General features: G+C 41.7%; 3 protein-coding genes across 4 annotated transcripts in view; all 3 read left to right on the top strand.

The window, feature by feature from the left end:
* LOC144632767 (uncharacterized) overlaps positions 1-14,625 on the top strand; it is a 16,034-nt gene extending 1,409 nt beyond the window's left edge. The window contains exons 2-5 of one of the 2 annotated variants that reach the window (XM_078491489.1): positions 4,312-4,364; positions 4,467-4,614; positions 5,483-6,243; positions 14,344-14,625. In XM_078491489.1, coding sequence (XP_078347615.1) covers positions 4,320-4,364; positions 4,467-4,614; positions 5,483-6,243; positions 14,344-14,520 — 1,131 coding nt within the window. In that variant the 5' untranslated portion in view covers positions 4,312-4,319 and the 3' untranslated portion in view covers positions 14,521-14,625. Of the gene's footprint in view, positions 1-3,249; positions 4,365-4,466; positions 4,615-5,482; positions 6,244-14,343 lie in introns of both variants that reach the window. The other variant, XM_078491490.1, reaches the window with a different exon arrangement.
* Positions 9,719-12,209, top strand: LOC144632053 (uncharacterized). The gene has a single exon (XM_078490658.1). The coding sequence runs from the start codon at positions 9,780-9,782 to the stop codon at positions 12,207-12,209; it is 2,430 nt and encodes an 809-aa protein (XP_078346784.1). The 5' UTR covers positions 9,719-9,779.
* A 1,818-nt stretch (positions 14,626-16,443) lies between the features above and the next one.
* On the top strand, positions 16,444-19,217 carry LOC144632955 (uncharacterized). The gene has a single exon (XM_078491711.1). The coding sequence runs from the start codon at positions 16,996-16,998 to the stop codon at positions 19,066-19,068; it is 2,073 nt and encodes a 690-aa protein (XP_078347837.1). The 5' UTR covers positions 16,444-16,995; the 3' UTR covers positions 19,069-19,217.
* The last annotated feature ends 1,774 nt before the right edge of the window (positions 19,218-20,991 follow it).

Raw genomic sequence — 20,991 nt, 5'->3', positions numbered from 1 at the left:
TTGAAAAAGGTTGAACAAAAAACGAGCATTCTAAAAAAGACTATGATTGCTACGTGACTTTTGCACAACTTTGTATTGAAAGGGGTGACCTTTGTGGCATGAATAACAACAATTTAATAACAGAAGATAAACGATTAGATAAAGACAATTATTTTGATGCCAAATCTTTAAAAATGTCAACTGTGGCGTTTGTTTGTTCAAATCTAGCGTTGTGCTGTTCCATACTTTTTCCCACATTTCAATAAAAGAACTCTGCCAGTCTGGAGTCGTACTTTTTTGCCTTTCTTTTTTCAGGCGGTTCTGATTCATCGAGAGAAACATTTACACTTTCGATTTGCAAAGCCTCGTTAACACTCGGCTCTGAGGTAAAGGTAGAACTCAATGTATGACCGAAAGAGGGAAATTATATTTCATGAGTTTTCTTAGGATTGAAGAGCAGAAATGTCAATCTAAAGCGCAAAACATACATTGTTTTTTATTTTTTGACCCGAAGATTGACCCGAGTCAAGAGGCACTACATGTAGCTTCATATATCCTGCTGTGAATTCCACGCTACAATGAACACAACTTTTATATACGACAACAACAGCCTTTTCAGTTCATGAATGAAGCTCTTATGAGGAATACACGTAGATGTGACGCATTTTTTTCCTTTAAATTAGCTGTACGCTTTTTAATTTTGGATATATTTGAGCTGCAGCCAGCAGTTATCAAGAAAAATACAGACAAGTTTTACGTTCTTAAAATAACATTCTAACCTTTGCCGACAAGATTGTACTGAAAATCAATGAAATTTATTGTAACTCAAGCAGAAAACGCGTAGAAGAAGAATGAAATACACCAGGTTATTACAAACGCATAATACAATGTACTAACCGAAAGAGAGAAATGATATTGATGAGTTTTAGAACGGATCTGAAAAGCAGAAGTGTCTAATAATCAACAAGATGTCATTAGATGGACCTGCCTGTAAATTTTTCGTTGTCGTTGTTGTGCATATAATGCTAGTATACCGCAACTTAAATTGAGCGAGAAAAGCAGTTTTTAACATGAAGCTCTAAAATCTCTTTGGAGTGTCTTGTCTTGTGGTTGCTTGTAAAGTTTTAATTTGTGCAATTGTGAGATGTATCAGAATAACAGCTTCACTTTGCCAATTTAAAGAATAGCGTGCTTTCATTTGATATCTATTATTTTATCTTGATGGTTTTGGAAAGTAGTTGAAAATCATTTCTGCTTACAACGCGTAGGAAAATGGTGGAGGTTTCAACAGAATATTTACTGTTACAACTGTATTTATAGAGATTACAGTCGTGGAATATAGCAGATATAGCTTTTATATCAACGTAACTAGTATACCTAATGGTAAAAATGTTGCTGAAAGAGAGGACGATGTAAATATCAGTTGTTTGATCTGTAAGCATTGTTCTTATCTTTGTGTAGACAACTTTTTTTTAAATTTAGCCGCGGCAACAGATTGTATCGGGGTTAAAGAGGGATTGTAATCTAAGCAATTAGTTGGCGGTTCGGGATAGAATGTCAAAGTTAATCTTGCACACATAGCACATGTCGTTTGAACAAAAGGTTTGAATCGTTTGAATCGTTAGTCGATTGAATACCCAACCATTTTAAAGTTATGACCAGTTATGGTACAGCATAGTAAGCTCTGTGTAGAAGTTAGTCTCTCTTTAAAAGTGAGATTTGTGCGAGTTAAACACTACTACGTAGTTTATTGCGTACGTTCGCGCGGAATCACGTGTCAAGCAAGATCGAATGTTTTCTATTAATCAGAACCTAGCAGAATATTTCATTCAGTAGATTTAAATAGCGAAGAAAATGACTGTAATTTACACGTTCTTCAGCCGCTGCGTTGTAGCTTTGGCGTTACAAAAACATTAAGACCGGCTCAAGAGTGACCAAAACTCCTCACAATATCAATACTAAATCAGGAGAAGAGGTTATAAGCATTAACAAAATCATCACCACTCGCATGTCATTATCACTTAACAGGCTAAGCATTCACGAATAAACACCCAAAGCGATATCTCATATAGCGTGAAGAAAGCACATGGAAGTCATAGTATAAGTATACAGTAGAATGTATGCTTAGTGAACCAAAGTGCAATACAGCGTTTTTCCACAGCTAAGTATCTGTCTGTCATCTTTTTCTGCTGTTATTGGAGTCCTATAACTGATCAACTTTGCAAGCAATAAATAGACGTGAAAAGCGATCTCTTTTTTAAATAAACTCTAAATAGTGACACGAGACACTAAGCCCAGAGGGCTTTTGATTTCATTAGCAACGAAACTCATGGAAAATGATCCGCTAAAGATGGCAAACTGTGAGGACTGTGAGTAGCAAAAGACACATGCAGAATATTACTGTGAATGAATTTAGACAGTAGGAAAATGTCTGGAGTTGAATTAGATGACTGCATGAAGAACTGAAGCTGACTGAGCTGAAGAAGGGGTGCATTCAATGAATTCATTGACTCTGTAACACAACGTTGGATCCGCCGATAACAGCTAAGACTTTTAAGCTTATTAATTCTCATGTAAATTCTTTTCATTTATCCTTGTTTGTATGTTTTTTAATGACTGAATTAAAATTAAGCGTTTTTGTTTTGCATTTGTTGTGTTCTCGTCTCTCTTGGGCTGTAAAATAAGGTAAACTTCAATTCAAGTATATTCTCCGAACGCGCTTCCCGACGCGCTTGCGAATACAAGTGACGGTTATATTTTTGAAAAAAATCTTATTTAAAAAATAACCGTCGTTTGTGTGCTAAGAAGGATCCACCTTAATATTAGAGACAAAAACATCTTATGCAAAGATGGTTCAAATCTTAATTTAAGACGAAAATGTATCTTACCTCAGAACTCTTCATTTAAGGGATACTCATCTTACATTGAGACGATTTTGTCTTACATTTAGATGATTTTAAAACTTAATTTAAGATAAAAGAAACCTCTTACCTCAGAACTACTTAATTTAAGATTTTAGTTTTTACGGAGAATGCTTTCAAAAGTTACCGGTACTAACAGAAAACGTGTTTCAATTGCATGCATTATCCTATAATTCCCCAACCTCTCCCCTCCAAAAAAGAAGAGGCAGGATTATATAAGGTCCTGATTTTCTGTCAACATCTTTGGAAAAATATACTAGGGTCTTCCCGGGGACTTCATTAGCCTTTTGCTAAAGGTTCTGCATGCCATCAATAACCCCATTTTCTTAGAAATGTTGAAATTTGGTAGGATTTATGTACCAGAGACTGCTGGCAATCCTTCTGATCCGGTTCATGAGCTCTGGTGATGGGAACTGACTGGAATCATCTTGTTTGAGAAAATAACAGCAAGGTCACACATGCAAAAAAACACCTTATGTTGATGTGTTACATCACCAGTGTGAACAACATAACATTAGGACGTAGTTGGAACATAATGACATAAGCATAACGTATACCTGCTAACTCTCACGCCTTGGGCGTGAGTCTCACACCTGCGAGTTGGAAACTTTGATCTCAGGCCAACTCAAACTTACGAACCAATTTCTCACGCCTATTTGAAAAATTTGAGTTATTACAACCACAAATAGCACACTTTCCAAAAATATGTGAACTCAAACCAATGTGAGAAATGAAAACTCCATGTAAACTGAGTTAACCATGATTCTTTCACCAAAATCTCAGAGTTTTGACATGAAAAGCATTGAGAATGTGATTGTGTTTAGCAAAACGCATCCTGGGACTGTGTTCGGGATATGTTCGGAACGTCTTCTGAATACTTTGGACATGCATCTTCGGGAATCTTCGGAAATGATCGTGACATCTCCTGAAATCCTAGCACTCTCGGGATAACTATCTCACGCCTTTGATGAGGCCCTGCCAGGGTAAATTCCGACAAGCGACATGGCCCAAAAAGTAGCGACAGCATACTAATAAAATTGCGACAAACAACAACCCTTATGAAAAAAACTAAAATTCCGACAAGGACAAGCAATTTTCCTTCAATTTAATTACCGACAGCGACATGAAGAGCGGTAAAACAGCGACATGGCACATATTTAAATTTAGACAAGTGACACGGGAACCCCCCTGGCAGGGCCTCTTTGACCCCAAAAAGTTGGCAGGTATAATAAGGATATAAGGAAAGAACTGAACTTTTCTTTGTCCTTATGTCCATGTTGTTGTCCTTATGTCGCTAGTGTGAACCAGGCCTTTAAATATAGCTTCCTCATATAGGAGAATTTAAAATGTGTTTAAGTGAATATGAGCATGCCAATAAATAATATAACAGTTATTATATTTCTGTTTTAAGGACGAAAAATGAGGCTACGGAAAGCTGAAAATAAAAATGGCAAACATGTGCAGGTAAAAATGATCAAATAACACATTCTGTATTTGTTTTACCCCCTGACAATTTTTAAGGATAACCTTTCAAATAAAATGTGCTCTTTCTGTTGTTGTAAATAGACAAACTCTTCAACTGAAAAAGATGTTCCTGAGAAACAGCCAAGCAGCAGCTTGTGGGGTTTGCTGAAGTATTCCTTGGTCCTGTTGATTCCTGGTTTTCTTAATCATGCTGCATTGTATCGAGAGGAAGTTGCACTAAGACCACCTGGTCAGTAGTTAAATCTTTTAATCCTTTAAACTCCATGATCAACATAAAAATTCTTCCTTATGACCTCCGGGGTGCGGTGGCCTAATGGTTAGTGCACTGGACTCCGGATGGAGGGGTCCGGGTTGGAGACCTGGCCAGGGTCACTGTGTTGTGTTCTTGGGCAAGACACTTTACTCTCATAGTGCCTCTCTCCACCCAGGTGTATAAATGGGTACCCCCCCCCCCCAGCATTATGTCACTGGTACCCTGGGATGGACTAGCATCCCATTCAGTGGGGAGTAGAAATATTTCTAGCCATTTAATGCTACCAAAACCGGGATAAGCTCCAGCAGTATGGGCCACATGGCTGGAGGCTTCCCTTATATGACCTCCGTACAATTTCTTACTGTACTAGTTAGGAGAAATTTGCTTCAACTATTAAGACCATTTTCCAGTGGTGATTATTTGGTTAATTCTCATGACTTGTATGGTGAAGTGTGTATTGACATAGCAAGGGGAAATTTGAATTTAATCACCCTTGGGACATGTTTGCTGGTGGACCAGGTTGAGAAGAAAAGTAAGGGAAAAAGAAATATTTTTCAAGGCCAAGTCAGTGAATTAAGATTACGTAGTCAGGACAATTCCAATCCCTTAAAATCAGGGAATTTTATTTTATAAGGTTGTTGCAGCTTTTGAAAGTAAGTGTTGTTGATATTAATGGTCCCATTTACCAGTATCTTATAGACTTGAGATGGTAAATAAAACTGGTAACTCATTTTGTTCATGTTGCCACCTTTCTTATCTTAATTGGTAAAATCAGACACCTAATATTGATTAATGTAGAGCTCTAGGTTTTTTGAGTACTAAATGTTTTTTTCTATATTTTCAGGGGAGTTGTATGATATTGGTTGGAAGCAAAAACTGTTCATGAGTTGTTCAGGGCGTGGTCCACCTACCGTCATTCTAGACGCACCAACAGCTAAATCATTGGATGCTTGGGCATTGATTGCACCTCAGATTTCCAAGGTGGCCAGAGTATGTGTTTATGATAGAGCAGGACTTGGTTTCAGCGAGAGGCCTTTTGTCAATTGGTCAGATCCAGAACAATCAAAACGAGGCAAGTTATCAACAAGCGAAAGGATGGTTGAAGACTTTCACCGGCTCTTCACTTTAAGCTCTGAGCAGCCTAAACCATTTATTCTCGTTGGAGCAGAGCTTGGAGCAGTAAATGCAAGATTTTACACTCAGATGTTTGAAAACAATGTTGCAAGTCTTGTGTTAATAAATCCTCTTGTGGAAGGAATGTTTGGCGATGACTGGACAAAACTGTGGTTTGAACGTTACGTGTCTAATCAACAAGCTTTACAGTTTTCTGCTGCGACTGGGATCACAAGGATGGCTCTGATTCTTGGATTAATGAAGGCGCCAATGCAACACAAATCATTGCCATTTAATGTCACAACAAGACAGAAGTATCTTCTGTGTAAACCTGGTCACCTTAGTGCTGGAGTTGATGAATTTTTCTTCGCAAATGAAAGCTTATCTCAAATGAGGATGGTACGGAAATTGAAGCCATTTACTCAGTCAGCGGATGTGTCAGTTATCAGCAGTGCTTTATATGATGACAAACTGGACAAAAAGTTAGACAAGGTAAGAGTTGAAAGCTTTTTTTATGCGATGAATTTACAGTCAAAACAGTTTCTAACATTCTTTTCTTGGGCAAGAATGAAGTTCGTGTATTGGGAATGTACTGGAAAGAGATCAGAGATCAGAAAAAAAATTCTGGGAAGCTGAAGATGAAATATCAGTAGGTTGCAAAAAATGTTGAGGACAATTCTGTTCTGTCACGCTATCGCATGGAAATATCGCGTGAGAATATTTATCGTTTGTACTGTCACGCTAGCTGTCGCGTGTCTATTTTTTTATTGCATGCTTTCCGCTCATATGTAATTCGCGCCCTTTACGCTTTTAAAGATAATTATCTGTCACAATATTCTACTATTGGACAATATTATTAGCTTAGGATTTCCACAAGAACAATGAACAATCTATAATTTTAAATCAGTTCGAGAAGCTATCGTACACGAGCCCATGTAAGTTCTTTCTGTTTTTACCTCGCTATTAAATTGTTAAGCATATCGACGGTTTGAGGTTAGACTGCCATATCGGAGCCAAGTTAGTATCGGCCGAGGTATCGGAACAGTAAAAACAGAGGACTTTCACGCTCAGAACGCAACCAGAACTGCTCAGCTAGTTGGCAAAGGATCCGCCATGGATACAAACGGCGAAGACATCAATCCGCCAGCCGGACAGCCATCAGGGGCAAGTGGAGCCATAGAAGAGAATGAAGACGACCATGAGACGGGCGCCGGCCTTCAAAAAAGAATCAGCAAGCCCTCGTTAAAGGTAATCGAGAATAAACTAGTAGAGACAGAAAATAAGCTCGAGGACCTATGGAAAAGAATTTTGAAGCAGGTCACGAAACTTCAATCGCCAGATCAGTCTGTTGAAGAAATCCGACAAGGTATTTCAGAAGCGAGGTCCATGTTTAACGCTTATCAGCTAGAGATTTTAGCTTTGCAAGAGTTCACCGCTAGCACTAGCTCGAGCGAAATATCTCGAGAGCGAAAAATAATCGAAGAAACTGCGGCTTCGCGTAAGGCATATGTTGACAACGCCTTGAAAGACGCCAATGAACAAATAAAAGACTTATTGTTTGAAATGGGATCCACAGGCATGCAAAGTTCGATGACAGGATCTGTCAACTCGTCGGCCACATCCATGCGAATAAAAGCAAGAGGAAAAGTCGCCGCCGCACTTAAAAGAGCTGAATTACAAAAACAAAGATTAGAAATCGAGTCGCGTTCAGCCCTCTTGATTGAGGAAGAAGAACTCGCTCTAGCTAGACGTAAGAGACACGAAAAGGCCAGGCTCGAAGCCTTGCGCTTAGACGAGGAGGCGGCAATTGCATTAGCAACAGCGAAAGCTATCGACGAAGAGCTAAATGAATCCGGCCTGGATGTTTACAAGGAATTTGACGCGCACGAACTCCTGCTCGCAAGCCCTAACCAACGCGTACAGGAGTACTTAGAAGTGCAAAAACAATCGTCTCCCTTAGCGCGCGACGACATCATTAAAAAGGAAAACCCAGAGCGAACGGGACTTTTTGAACCAAAATTAGAAGCCAAGCAAGAGCCAGTCACTCAACCGGAAGTCCTGTCTCCAAGCGTACTTAACCCGAACACGCCTACTCCCGCGAGCCCAAGCAACGCTGTCATGGTTCCTTACATCGAATTTATGGCCCGTAGAGAGCTGATATCAAATAAGATCAAAAAATTCGATGATCGCCCAGAAAATTTCCACTCCTGGAAAGGTTCTTTCCACAACATGATCAAAGGAGTAAACCTTAGCCCCAGCGAACAACTTTCTTTAATTATCGATAACACAACGAACGAATCGAAGCGTCTCGTGCAGAGGCTAAGCAACGCGTATATCCAAAATCCGGGGGAAGGGATTAAACGAAGTCTGGCTCAAACTAGGGGAGAGGTTTGGTTCGAATGCTGTCGTCACGCAAGTCCACCTCGAAAAACTTAGAACATTCCCAAAGATAGGGAACCGAGAAAATAAACAACTTCAAGAGTTCGGAGATCTGCTGCTTGAGTTGCAGTGCGCTAAAAATGACGGAGGATTAAGAGGCCTGAAAATTCTCGACGAGCCAGCATATTTAAGGTCGGCCGTGGCTAAGTTATCCGACGACCTCCAAGGAAGATGGCAAAGACACGCGTTCAAATATAAAGGTCAGCACGACGTCGACTATCCCCCCTTTGACGAATTCTCGGACTTCATCCAGGCGATCTCGCGCGAGAAAAACGACCCATACCTAACCATGGAAAACGTCGACAAACCTACACACTCACCCACGGATAGTTCTCCCCTCAGGCCCCCATTTAGTCCTGGGAACACTCGGCAAAGAATTACGTCTACCAAAACCGAAATTACCGGAGCCGAGCCACGCACAGACGAGGAAACGCCCATCGTGAGCGACCCTAGCAAGTGGTGTTTTCTTCACGAAAAGCCCCACCCCTTGAGGGCATGTCGCGCACTTAAAGCCAAACCTTATAGTGAACGCACGGACTTACTATCGCAGCACCGTGTTTGCTTCCGCTGTGTCGCTTCTTCCTCACATTGTGCAAAGGATTGCGCCTTCACTCCTCACTGCCGAGTATGTAACAGCAACAAACACGCCACCGTTCTCCATCCTGATGACAACAAACAAGACACAAAGGCCTCAGCCAGGACGGAGCAGAAGCACGGCGAGGAGCAAGCAGAAGGAACCTCCCAACAGGCGGAAACCCCAACCGTGACGAACAGATGCACTGAGGTGTGCAGTCAAACCACGGGGAGAGCTGGAAGATCCTGCGCTAAGATCTGTTTGGCCAACGTCTACGCCGAAAGCGCACCTGAGAAAAAGATCAGGGCCTACGTTATCATCGACGACCAGAGCAATTACTCTCTATGTAGAGGAAAACTGTTCGACCTACTAAACATCAAGGGTTCAACTACCCCATACACTCTGAAGACGTGTTCTGGAGTTAAGGAGACCAAAGGGAGACGTGGGCAAGGACTAATAATAGAATCTATTGACCAGCGCATACAATGTCATCTCCCAACGCTCACAGAGTGCGACGAAATCCCAAATAACCGAGAAGAAATTCCAACTCCGCAAGTAGCGCAAGCGCATCCACACCCGATGCCTATTGCAAAGGAAATTCCAGAACTCGACGACCACGCAGAGATTCTACTACTTGTCGGTCGAGACATTCCCTCCCCTCCACAAGGTCCATGAGTCACGCAACGGATCCAGAAACGCACCTTGGGGTCAGAGGCTAGAGTTAGGCTGGGTAGTTATCGGAAACGCCTGCCTGAATGGTGCCCACGAACCAGAACGTATCTCTACGTTCAAAACCCAAGTGCTTCACGATGGACGGCCTTCACTGTTCGTACCTTGCCCCAACCGTTTCCACGTTAAACACGGCACCACCTCAGCGGCGTGGGGCGACCAAGAAGAAGACGCGCCCTTCTTTGGCAGCGCATTTGACGACGGCTTGGCACGCAACGTGTTCGTGAGAACGCAACACGACAACAAACCAGGAACGTCTACTGAAGACCGAAGGTTTCTAGAAATCATGGAGCATGGCATGACGAAGGACGAAAACGGCAGTTGGGAGGCACCACTACCCCTACGCCATGCAGTAAAAGACCTCCCCACTAGTCGTGGCAACGCCATGAAACGCCTGAAGTCTACTCGTCGAACTCTAGATAGAAAACCAACTATGAAGGCCCAGTACTTTGCCTTCATGCAGAAAATCTTCGACCATGACCACGCCGAACTCGTACCAGCAGAAAGCTTAAACTCCAGCAAACCGTGTTGGTACCTGCCACACTTTGGAATTTATCATCCGAAAAAGCCAGACAAGATACGGGTCGTCTTCGACTCAGCAGCTGAATGTAACGGAATATCGCTCAACAGTCTCCTATTATCTGGTCCCGACTTAACAAACGGCCTTCTCGGAGTGCTCTTACGATTTCGTCAGAACCCAGTTGCAATGGTAGCCGACATCGAGCAGATGTTTCATTCTTTTAAAGTCAAAGAGTGCCACAGAGATTTGTTAAGATTCCTATGGTACGAGAACAACGACCCTAATGGCGAGATAACGGAGTACAGGATGAAAGTCCACATATTTGGCAACACATCATCCCCAGCAGTAGCGAACTACGGCCTGCGCAAAACCGCGGAGGTCGGAGAGAACGAGTTTGGTTCTGACGCGAAGGCCTTTGTACACAGAAACTTCTACGTAGATGACGGCCTTCACTCAGCTCCAACCACTGAAGACGCAATAGATTTGCTGAGACGCACCCAAACCATGTTGGCCACAGCGAACCTTCGCCTACACAAAGTTGCCTCGAGTCATGCGGAGGTCGTGGAAGCGTTCCCGTCCGAGGATCACGCGAGCGGCCTTCACAACTTAGATTTCAGCAAAGGCCCAATCCCAGTACAACAGTGGCGCTATGTTTCCACACAACAGAATCCAGCGGATCTAGCTACTCGATTGGTGGAAGCAAAGGACCTTAAGGAGAGTACGTGGCACACTGGACCAAAGTTCTTGTACAACAGCGATCTAACGACCTCAATTCAAGAGGGAAACATTGCAGCAGAAGTGCTGGCTGATGACCCCGAAGAGCGCTCAGACGTAAAGGCACTAGCGACTAAGGTGGAGCCCTGCACGAGTCTTGGATCGGAGCGTTTCTCAAGATTCTCCCAATGGTCCACGCTACAAGGAGCGGTCGCAAAGCTCATCACAGTCGCACAGTCGCACAGCAAAGCCCGAGTAGAGGAGGAAGTCCCTTCAACGCTAGTATATGAGCAAGCCAAGGTCATAATCCTTAGAAGCGTCCAGTACGAAGCCTTCAGGAAAGACATCGAGTGTCTAAAACGTTCAGAAAAGCTTCCCAGCACCAGTCCCTTAGCAAACTTGTGCCCCGTCCTCGACAAAGACGGACTACTCCGTGTTGGTGGCAGACTAAACGAAGCAGACATCAGTAATGGAGAACGCCACCCTCTCATCCTGCCAAAGTCGTGTCACACCTCGGAGCTCATCATCAACCATTATCATTGCAAAGTACAGCATCAAGGAAGAGTCTTTACCCACGGCTTAATTCGAAGCAGCGGCTACTGGATCATTGGAGGAAAAAGAATGGTGAACAGCATCATCGACAAGTGCCTTAAGTGTAAGAAATTAAGAGGCCAGCGCCAGACTCAGAAAATGGCCGATTTACCAGTCGATCGCGTCAGCCCTGCACCCCCATTCAGCTACGTAGGACTCGATGTATTCGGCCCATGGCAAGTCTGCGCTCGACGCACCAGAGGAGGTCTCTCTAACGCCAAACGTTGGGCTGTTCTGTTTACATGCCTGTCGAGCCGAGCCATCCACATCGAAGTCATCGAATCCATGGACACCTCCAGTTTTATAAACGCCTTGCGCAGATTCCTAGCGCTACGGGGGCCAGTGATTCAAATACGCTCCGATTGTGGCTCCAACTTTGTAGGCGCGCGCAACGAACTCCAGGGTGTACTGACACCTTCTGACGTCAGCACCACACGGAGTTACTTACTCAAGGAAGGATGCGAGTGGGTCTTCAATCCACCCCACGCGTCCCACGCCGGCGGAGCTTGGGAGCGAATGATCGGAGTAACGAGACGTGTACTCGAGGCTGTACTAGCGGACGTTCCTTCAAGACACCTCACGCACGAAGTTTTAATAACCCTGATGGCCGAAGTCTCGGCTATCGTGAACGCCAGACCACTAGTGCCAGTCTCAAGCGATCCTGATGCGCCAGAAATCCTCACTCCAGCCACGTTGCTTACCCAGAAACCTCAGCAGCTGAAACAACCACCAGGAGAATTCAACGCTACAGACCTCTATAGTAAACAGTGGAAGCGTGTTCAGCATCTGGCCAATGTCTTCTGGTCACGATGGCGCAAAAATACCTTCCGACGTTACAGCCTCGCAGAAAGTGGCAAGACAAGTCCCGCAACTTGCAAGAGGGCGATCTAGTCCTTCTCTGCTCCAAGGACGCACCCAGGAACGATTGGCCTCTTGCCAGAGTCGCGAAAGCGCAACCCGACCGCGATGGAAAGGTGCGAAAAGTCGACCTCATCACGGCCAAGGAAGGATCCGAAAAACACTACCACCGACCAATTACAGAATGTATCCTGTTAAAAGCAGATGAAAGTAAACCATCCTGCTGAACACAGAAGAACTGAGAAACATCCTGCTGCAGCAGAGGAACACTATTAAGGAACACTATAGTTTAACCCACACGTATTAACTTTAGTGGTACATGTATTCACAAATACCAGGCGAGGAGTGTTCTGTCACGCTATCGCATGGAAATATCGCGTGAGAATATTTATCGTTTGTACTGTCACGCTAGCTGTCGCGTGTCTATTTTTTTATTGCATGCTTTCCGCTCATATGTAATTCGCGCCCTTTACGCTTTTAAAGATAATTATCTGTCACAATATTCTACTATTGGACAATATTATTAGCTTAGGATTTCCACAAGAACAATGAACAATCTATAATTTTAAATCAGTTCGAGAAGCTATCGTACACGAGCCCATGTAAGTTCTTTCTGTTTTTACCTCGCTATTAAATTGTTAAGCATATCGACGGTTTGAGGTTAGACTGCCATATCGGAGCCAAGTTAGTATTAAATATTAAATATTAAATCTGCAAAAGTCTGACAGAAGAAACTCAAAATTTCCGGGATGGCCTTCATCCTTACATTTTATTAGGGTTATCTTCCCCCTTTGATAGATTGTTCTAATGAAGAGGGACTTGATGTATTTGGAGGAATTATATGCTACATTGTAATACAGTGAAACCTCAATTGAACATGCCTCTATATAACAAGTTCTTAGTATCAACGAACAATATTCTTGCCCCACCAAATAATACTAAAATACCGTAAAATTCCGGTTATAAGCCCCCCCACTTATAAGCCCCCTCGGTTATAGGCCCATCAACCTGGAAACAAAAAAATACAGCCGGTTATAAGCCCCCCCCCCCCCCAGATATAAGCCCCCCTCTACCGGATGACAGTACTGAACAGGGCTAAATGTTGCTTTTTTGTGCGTTTTAACTTAAAAGCGTATTTCGATCAACACTCCTGAGGCTCTTTTCGAAACGTTTTTTTCCTTCCGCTTATAAGCCCTCCCGAATATAAGCCCCTCCGCTTATAAGCCCACCCAAAAATCCTTACGAAGTTGTATAAGCCCAGGGCTTATAACCGGAATTCTACAGTATACAGGACCCACTAATATAACTTACAAAACCTTGTTATAGCGAACATATTTTGCCAGTTCCTTGGCCTTTCATGTTATTGAGTTTCCACTGTTTATATGCATTGCAACATGGGGAAGGAACTGTGCGCAAAAGGCAAACTTTCTATCAACTGGGTGTTATGAAGTTTATACCCGGTGCTCATGTACAACCCCTTTTAACCTTTCCTTGGGAAAGTAGGTTTCTGAGAATGACTGTCTTGCATACTTTTCCTGTGATGTGCAGTTCCAGAAAATATCCATACCCACCCCATTTATTGTTAATTGAAAATTCTGAGATGGTGGCAGTCTTAAAAGCCAAAATCATTAAAGGGGCTAGGTCACGGTATAATTTTAGGAAATTCTTTTTATTTTCGTTAATTAAGAGCTGTAAACTTCAAATTGGCAGAGCAAAAGTCATTTATTGGCAATATCACGGCCATATAACAAACAAGGTTGATTTTCAGGTATTGAAAATGACACTTTCATACAAATTGAGATAAACTTGAAAAAAGTCGGGCTGACGATTTTCAAGTTTACCCGACGCAATCTGCTTTAATCTTCTCGAATTTTGCCCATCCATGCCCCTCTTTGGCCTTTCTGTGTTTCTTTTGAGTTCTTCTACAGTTTTAAGCCGTTATTGTGATATTTCAGTTAATTCTATGACCAGTTGGTCAGTGTCAAAATTTCCTAATATAAAGTTGCATGTCATAGCCCCTTTAAAGTAAAGTATAGGGCTTAACTGGACTTTCAGAAGGGTGGAAGGACTCCAACAAAAAAATTCATCTGTGGGAGGGGTGTGGATACGAACACAAAAAGAAAGTTTCTATTTGTTATTGATGTTTTCTCTTTCTTAATGCCATCAGGTGTGGTCTACAGCCCAGGATGAGGTTTCCAATGTGTTGCACCCAGGAAGTGAAAAAATAAATTTGCCAGGAACTGCTCAGTCAGCACTTTTAGAACATTCAGAAACTATTGTGGAAGTTATTAAAAGACATGTTGATAAATGGAAGCAAAAACATATCAAAACTAAAAGCTATTGAATGGAATAAACTTCTTTGTATTTAATACTTTTTAATAGTGTATTAATTTTAAATTTGTAGATTAAACATGGTTGAGTAAAGAAATCGAATTTTCTGTCTTGGAAACTCTGCTAGAATATATGTCAGCGGCATGGGTATTTTGCAGAATGCAGAATGCAGAACGCAGAATGGTGGTCAGCGGTTTGCTTATGGTTATAAGCTTTACCACAGTTTGCTTGTGGTTAGCTTTCACTCCGGTTTGCTTGTGGCTAGCTTTACCCCAATTGGCCTATGGTTAGCTTTTATTTGTTGGTTAGGACATTAAACTATCGCCGTTTTGTCAACATCATTCTACGTTCTGCAGTCTGCGTTCTGCAAAATACCCCTGCTGGAATGTCAGTGGTCAGGGCTTTGCCACTTGGTTTAAACTACTGGTAGGCAGTGCCGATAATTATAAATAAACGACTGAACAAGGAGGACTGAAATGATCAAATGGACAATAGACAATTATTCTGAGTAACGTGTCACGCAAGGATTTTTCACACGCGGTGCAGTGTGAATTTAGATGTGATTTTTCTCAGTCGGTAAACTCGCTATGTTGCCAGTGTTAAAACGAATTTCTCGACAATAACCGTTTTTGAAATCATTCGCTTTAACGTGGTTTATCTGTAATACAATCACAGCAAATGTTCTCAAAAGCAACACATAACGCCTTCAATGTCACAGAAGGTTTATCTAAATATGTGACAAGCTCTTGGAGAACAGATTTTTCTCTTCCGGTGTTACGACAAACTGTCGTGATTAACACATTTTCGCATTCCGATCGTGCTTAGTGGAAGAACAAAAATGTTCAACTTCTGGTTTGGTCCTGGTTTATAAACGTGGCGCGCACGCGTAAAACGCAATCCGCTGGTCACTGTCAAGATTAGGGTTGCGGGCCTCTCTTGGGCCCGCAAAAATTATTTTACTACTGCAGGAGAAATTTGCCATCAATGCAAGCTTAGCCTGTTTCAGGTAATCAGAAAGTGGATTAAGTGGTATGAAGAAATAGCAAGAGAGTGCTTTTTATTTCTTTCACTCAAGTGTGCGCTGCACTAGCTGAATGCCCAGGTACAGACTGTTTACCCCAGCCATTACTTCTCATGCAGTGACATCCCCTTAGTAGTCTTATGGATATTTTACTAATGGTGATGATGATGATAATGATGACGACACAATGCTGACAATGATATCACTAATAATAATAATAATAATAATAACAACAACAACAACAATAATAAAAAAAACATTTTTTTATAAATCTTTCTTACATAATTTAAACAACATAACGTGTCTTCACAAAATCAATAGCCATAAAAATATGTTTTTGTTTAAAACGAACTTCAGGTCAAAATGATTTTTAACTACTTTGAATTGATTTTTTTGTCTTACCCCAAAGAAAGTACAAAATTTATCTAGACTAATCATTATTTTTACCTGAAATTCACTTTAAACTACAACACATACATCTTGGTCCTACTTAATTAAAAAGTATAAAAAGACATATATTTATAGAAGATTGTAATTTAATAAATCCTTTTGTTTAAACCCCAGGTAGGATCCCAGGGGGGTACTCCGGCTTTTAAATGACAGGGATGATCGAAGGATTTTTTTGGGTTGGAAGATTTGGCAAGTATTTTTTTGGGTGACTTGATTCAAATAGGGGATTTCTTGGGGTATTAAAAACGAACTTAAGTGCCTTGGCGTATTAATTTTATGGTATGATGAATAATCAATGGCAATTTAGGGGTAATTTGACAAGGGATTTTTTGGGGGGGTTAGTTTTTTAGTCCAGGGATTTTTTTGGGTAATGTCAGAAGCTTAGGGTTTTTTTTGGGTCCTGAGTTTTGCCTTCATTCGATCATCCCCGTCATTTACAAGTCGGAGTACCCCCCTGGGGGGAGGATGTACTTGTGTCCCTACTACTCTTATCACTCACAAAGAGCTCATCTTTTGGGGGGAGGGGAACTGGGGGCTGTACGTCATACAGAACATGTTACTTTGTTGGAACTAACACATTTTGACTAATAAAAATATACATCTTAAAGATTTGAATTTCATTGCTGCGCATTTATATATATGTCGATTGATTTGATCTCAATTTTTTTTAAATTGAAAAGCCATTATATTATTTTTACACAACGTGCCAACGGAACTGCGAATAACCGCTGACCGAGAGGGCTCGTTCCCGGAAGTGGAGGAAGTGGAATTCGAAGAGGAAGATTGGTGGTAGCAGTTGGGATCTTTGCAAGCAAGAGAAACGTTTCTTACCTGAAAAACGATAGTTGAACGCACGGCAAGGAATGGTGTGCGTTTTTGCAAGCCTAAAATGTAAAGCAACAACAGAATAACAAGCGCAAAAGCGCAACGCCAAGATCTGCAAGATCAGAAATGAAAAGTTGTTTGCAAGTGCAGCTTAGTACTCAGTACTTCTGTTGAATCTTGAGCTGAGTAGTCATGGAACAAGCAACGAGCAGAAGAGCAGAACAAGACATTGTCTGGATAAATGGAGCTTTGGAGGCTGTTATGAAAATTATACTGAATGGAACAGAAACACAACATAACTACAGATTGTACCTTAATTCTTTGAAGAGGTACAAAACATTTCAGGAAGAACTGGAGAGTAAGAGCGGCAGGGGCGTACAACTTTTGATGTCTGGTAGTGTCGCAGAAAATTTATTTGCTATCCATTGGGTCTACAAGGATGGCAGAAGGGAGGCAAGTAATGATATAGATGTTATGCTTGTTGATCGCTCAATGGAAGTTGTAGAAAAGAGTCCATTGGAAAGTTCAGAAATGTTAGATATAAAGGGGAGTGAAACAAGTCTTGACACGAGAGAGCATACTGCAATAAAGTCACAGACTTTTGATGTCAAAGCAGATTGTAGATTACATGCAGGTGACCTTGGTCAATCAAGTGAACCAAAATCGACTAGTACTCCGACACCTTTAGCGAGACATGAAGGCCAAGTAGAAGTAAAGGTGGCCCTTGAGGATAAATCAAAGCATGCAAAGAAAGAAATCTTCCTGGTACCAACTAACCATCCTGGGTATGTCCAGCTGATTGAGCTTGACAAGGAAGGAAACACAACATACATGACAACAGAGAGCTTCAAAGGGTTTTGGTCTGAGGTTGTTAACAAGACTGCTCTTTACTCCCTTGTCAGCGGGCCTCAGCTTCCATCTGGTGGTGTTGTTGTAAGCGGACCAGCACTGAGCAGACGTGATCGACCTGGCAGGAGGAATAACTATGCACATGATTATGTTCCATGCTTGCGTTGTGTGAAATGGACAACTTTGGCGGATGGATGGGTGGGCAGAAAACGCGCTGCTGATTGGCCGAAAAGAGGGTTAATTTCAGAGGTTGTGGATGAAGGCTGCCATGTTGTTCCCATATCTCATAACTGTGACAGTGGCGATGATTTGTGTGAAACTGAGTGGCGGCTCTCCTTCTCTAATGCCGAGAAGAAGCTTGTAGACTCACTGACAACTGGACAGCGTCAGAGCTACATCATGGCAAAGTTGATCATGAAACAAGTTATTCAGAAAATGAAGGACAGTTCTTCATACCTATCTGTGGAGAAAACACCATCTTCCTATCACTTAAAGACAATCTTTTTGTGGAAATGTGAAGAAAAGCCTTTGAAAGAATGGAACAATCTTCTTGAATCAGTAGTGGATTTGTTGAACGCCCTGGTTGATCATTTAAGAAAGGGAAGCATTCCACAGTACTTCATCCCAGAAAACAATTTGATTGACAATATCAAGCAAAATGTTTTTGATTCTGTAGCAGATCAAATAGCGGCAGCCATAAATGACCTTCCCACGATACTGCATCATGTTTTCCTTACAGCCTATAACACACAGCTAGACTATGATGAGAGAGTAAGCCCAATCTTAAGACTCATGGAGTGGCAATTGAAGATCTTTTGTGAGACAGGCATGGCCGGAGATAAGTTATACCTTTACTACATCTTGAACTCCCTTATTGACTCCTTGTCTGCTGCAACTGTGGGGACTTCAGATAAATCCCAGCCTCTGGAAGACCACAAATACATCCTGAATATCTATCATTTGTGTCACAGTTCAGCAGGAAATACCATGACACTACCATCGCTACCAGTTTTGGGTGCAGCAGAGGAACACACAATTTTGATTCTTCTGTTTAGGTACTTGTTGAATTTATTACAAAACACACACATCCTTACCGTTTTACAAACTGATGTGTTTGCCTTCATGGCAAGACTTTTTACACAAAATCTTGTTTCACTCTCTGTGAAAGAAAAAGTGTTCACAGAGTGTTGCGAAGCAAGCCTTAACTTGTATCAATCTGTTTGTGAAAAACTTGGAGTAGCCTTAGATTCAGATCTTTCATGCCGTGAAGAACTAAGTACACTCAATGGCATTGACTTTATTTTTTACAAGAACACTGAGATAGCCAAAAAGGAATGCTTTCAGTTTGTCGCCAACCGATTCAAGAAGTTTCAAGAAAATGGCAAATTGAACACAGTGAAGACCTTAAGCTGGTAAAAGAGTTTTTTATTCATAAATTATATTGTAGAAACTGGAAAGTATCTATATTTTTTTGAATTGTAAGATGCTTGTTTCAAAAATTGTCAGTAGAACATCTCTGTAGTGTAATGTATAACTTCTAAAATTTCCCTCCAAGAATGCAGCTAAATGAGGGGGCCCCCCCCCCCCCCCAAAAGAAATGAAATTTGGCCAAGAGCCATGTAATGTATATTCTAAAAAGATTATAATTCTTGAACATTCACAACAACAAAGCACAGACCATTAAATCTTGTGGTAACATTTACTTAAATGATGCTTTTGAAAGAAGGAAATGTAAGAATTCTGTTTACACTGGAATGCATTGCAATAAATAAATGAAAACATTCTAAAGAACATTTCTGGTGACAACTCTGGAATAAAAATTAGTTTGTATCACTGAAATACCGTAAAATTCCTGTTATAAGCCCCCCCCCCCCCTGCTTATAAGCCCCTCCGGTTATAGGCCCGTCTACCTGGAAAAAAAAAATACATCCGATTATATGCCCCCCCCCCCCCGGATATAAGCCCACCTCTGCTGGATGACAGTACTGAACAGGGGTAAATGTTGCTTTATTATGCGTTTTTAACTTAAAAACGTATCTCGATCAACACTCCCGTGGCTCATTGTGAAACGTTTTTTATTATTCCCCTTATAAGTCCTCCCGGATATAAGCCCCCCCCCCCCCCCCGCTTATAAGCCCACCAAAAACCCTTACGAAGTTGTATAAGCCCAGGGATTATAACCGGAATTTTACGGTACCTAAACAATGAGAATAGACCATTTTACAGTTGTTAGCTCAGTGACCTGCCTTTGAATGGAAAAGAGGTTGGAGGTGACCTTGTTTTGATTCAGACCTCACTGCTTTTGTTGTGTAAATCATGTTGTTCTGATGCTAACTACTAGTTTGCATTACGTTGTTAAATTAAGCTATTGTCCCTGCCACACCCTATCTCACTAGTGTTTGTGTAATCACGTGATTCAAGTAGTTCAATTCGCTTCTGACAACTCGTTTCCCTCAGTTTTCTTTGGCGCTTTTACAGAATGTTCAAGAGCATCCACAAACTCGCTATTAGATTCAATTTTGAACAGAACCGAAGAAATGAATTTGTTCGTCCTCGGGGCGGGCTTGTTAAAGTGAGCCTCGTAGGAAAAGCTTTGTAAAAGCAACCCAACGTCTTCAGGCTACGAAATAGGGCTCGTATAGAAAGATAAGTACTATTGTTACACTAGAGACACGCAGAAAACGACCAGATGAAATAAACAATACATCCGTAGAGAAATAAATCAAGTACACACTGACTATAATTGTGACACCACATCTAAATAAAATTAGCTAAATGAAATAGGTTTGAGTCCTAAAGTTCATAGCCTAATAGCCGAAAGCTGGCAAAACAAAATCAAGGAAATTATAGGACGGTAAAAATGAGAAAACCAGAAATAACTAAAGAAAAAATAAAATAAATCAAAACGGAATTCCTGGGGAGGAATCGCTCGGCCCCCAAGCCCGATTGAAAGCAATTCCTTGGTCTTAGACCGGGGTCTTAGACCCAAATCTACACCCGGGGAGATGACTATTCGGCCCCCAAGCCCGTTCTAGAATAGCCCCTATAAAGCGTGATTCGAACCCTCGACCCTCGATGACAGAAAACTTAGTTCAAGCCTGGCAAACTACACGTCCCACAAGTCTTGGACGTTGTCGGGCATCAAAACATGTTGGATGGAATCGTTCGGCCGGTCTGAATGCTGTCGGCCAGAATTTGGCTGATTTTCTGAGCTCAAGGCTCAGATTAAGGCTGTACGTAAAAGTATAACTCAGACAGGAAATTTTCTCTCGCTAAATGCCGGGTACGAGTGATATGCGAGTTGTTTTTCTTGTTATTTTTACTTGAAACATTTGTAGG

Source organism: Oculina patagonica, chromosome 12 (assembly GCF_052425735.1).
Source record: "Oculina patagonica isolate OP01 chromosome 12, crgOcupat, whole genome shotgun sequence".
Classification (NCBI taxonomy): Eukaryota; Metazoa; Cnidaria; class Anthozoa; order Scleractinia; family Oculinidae; genus Oculina; species Oculina patagonica.
Note: the sequence above shows the minus strand (reverse complement) of the source record. Positions and strands in the feature narration are given on the sequence as shown.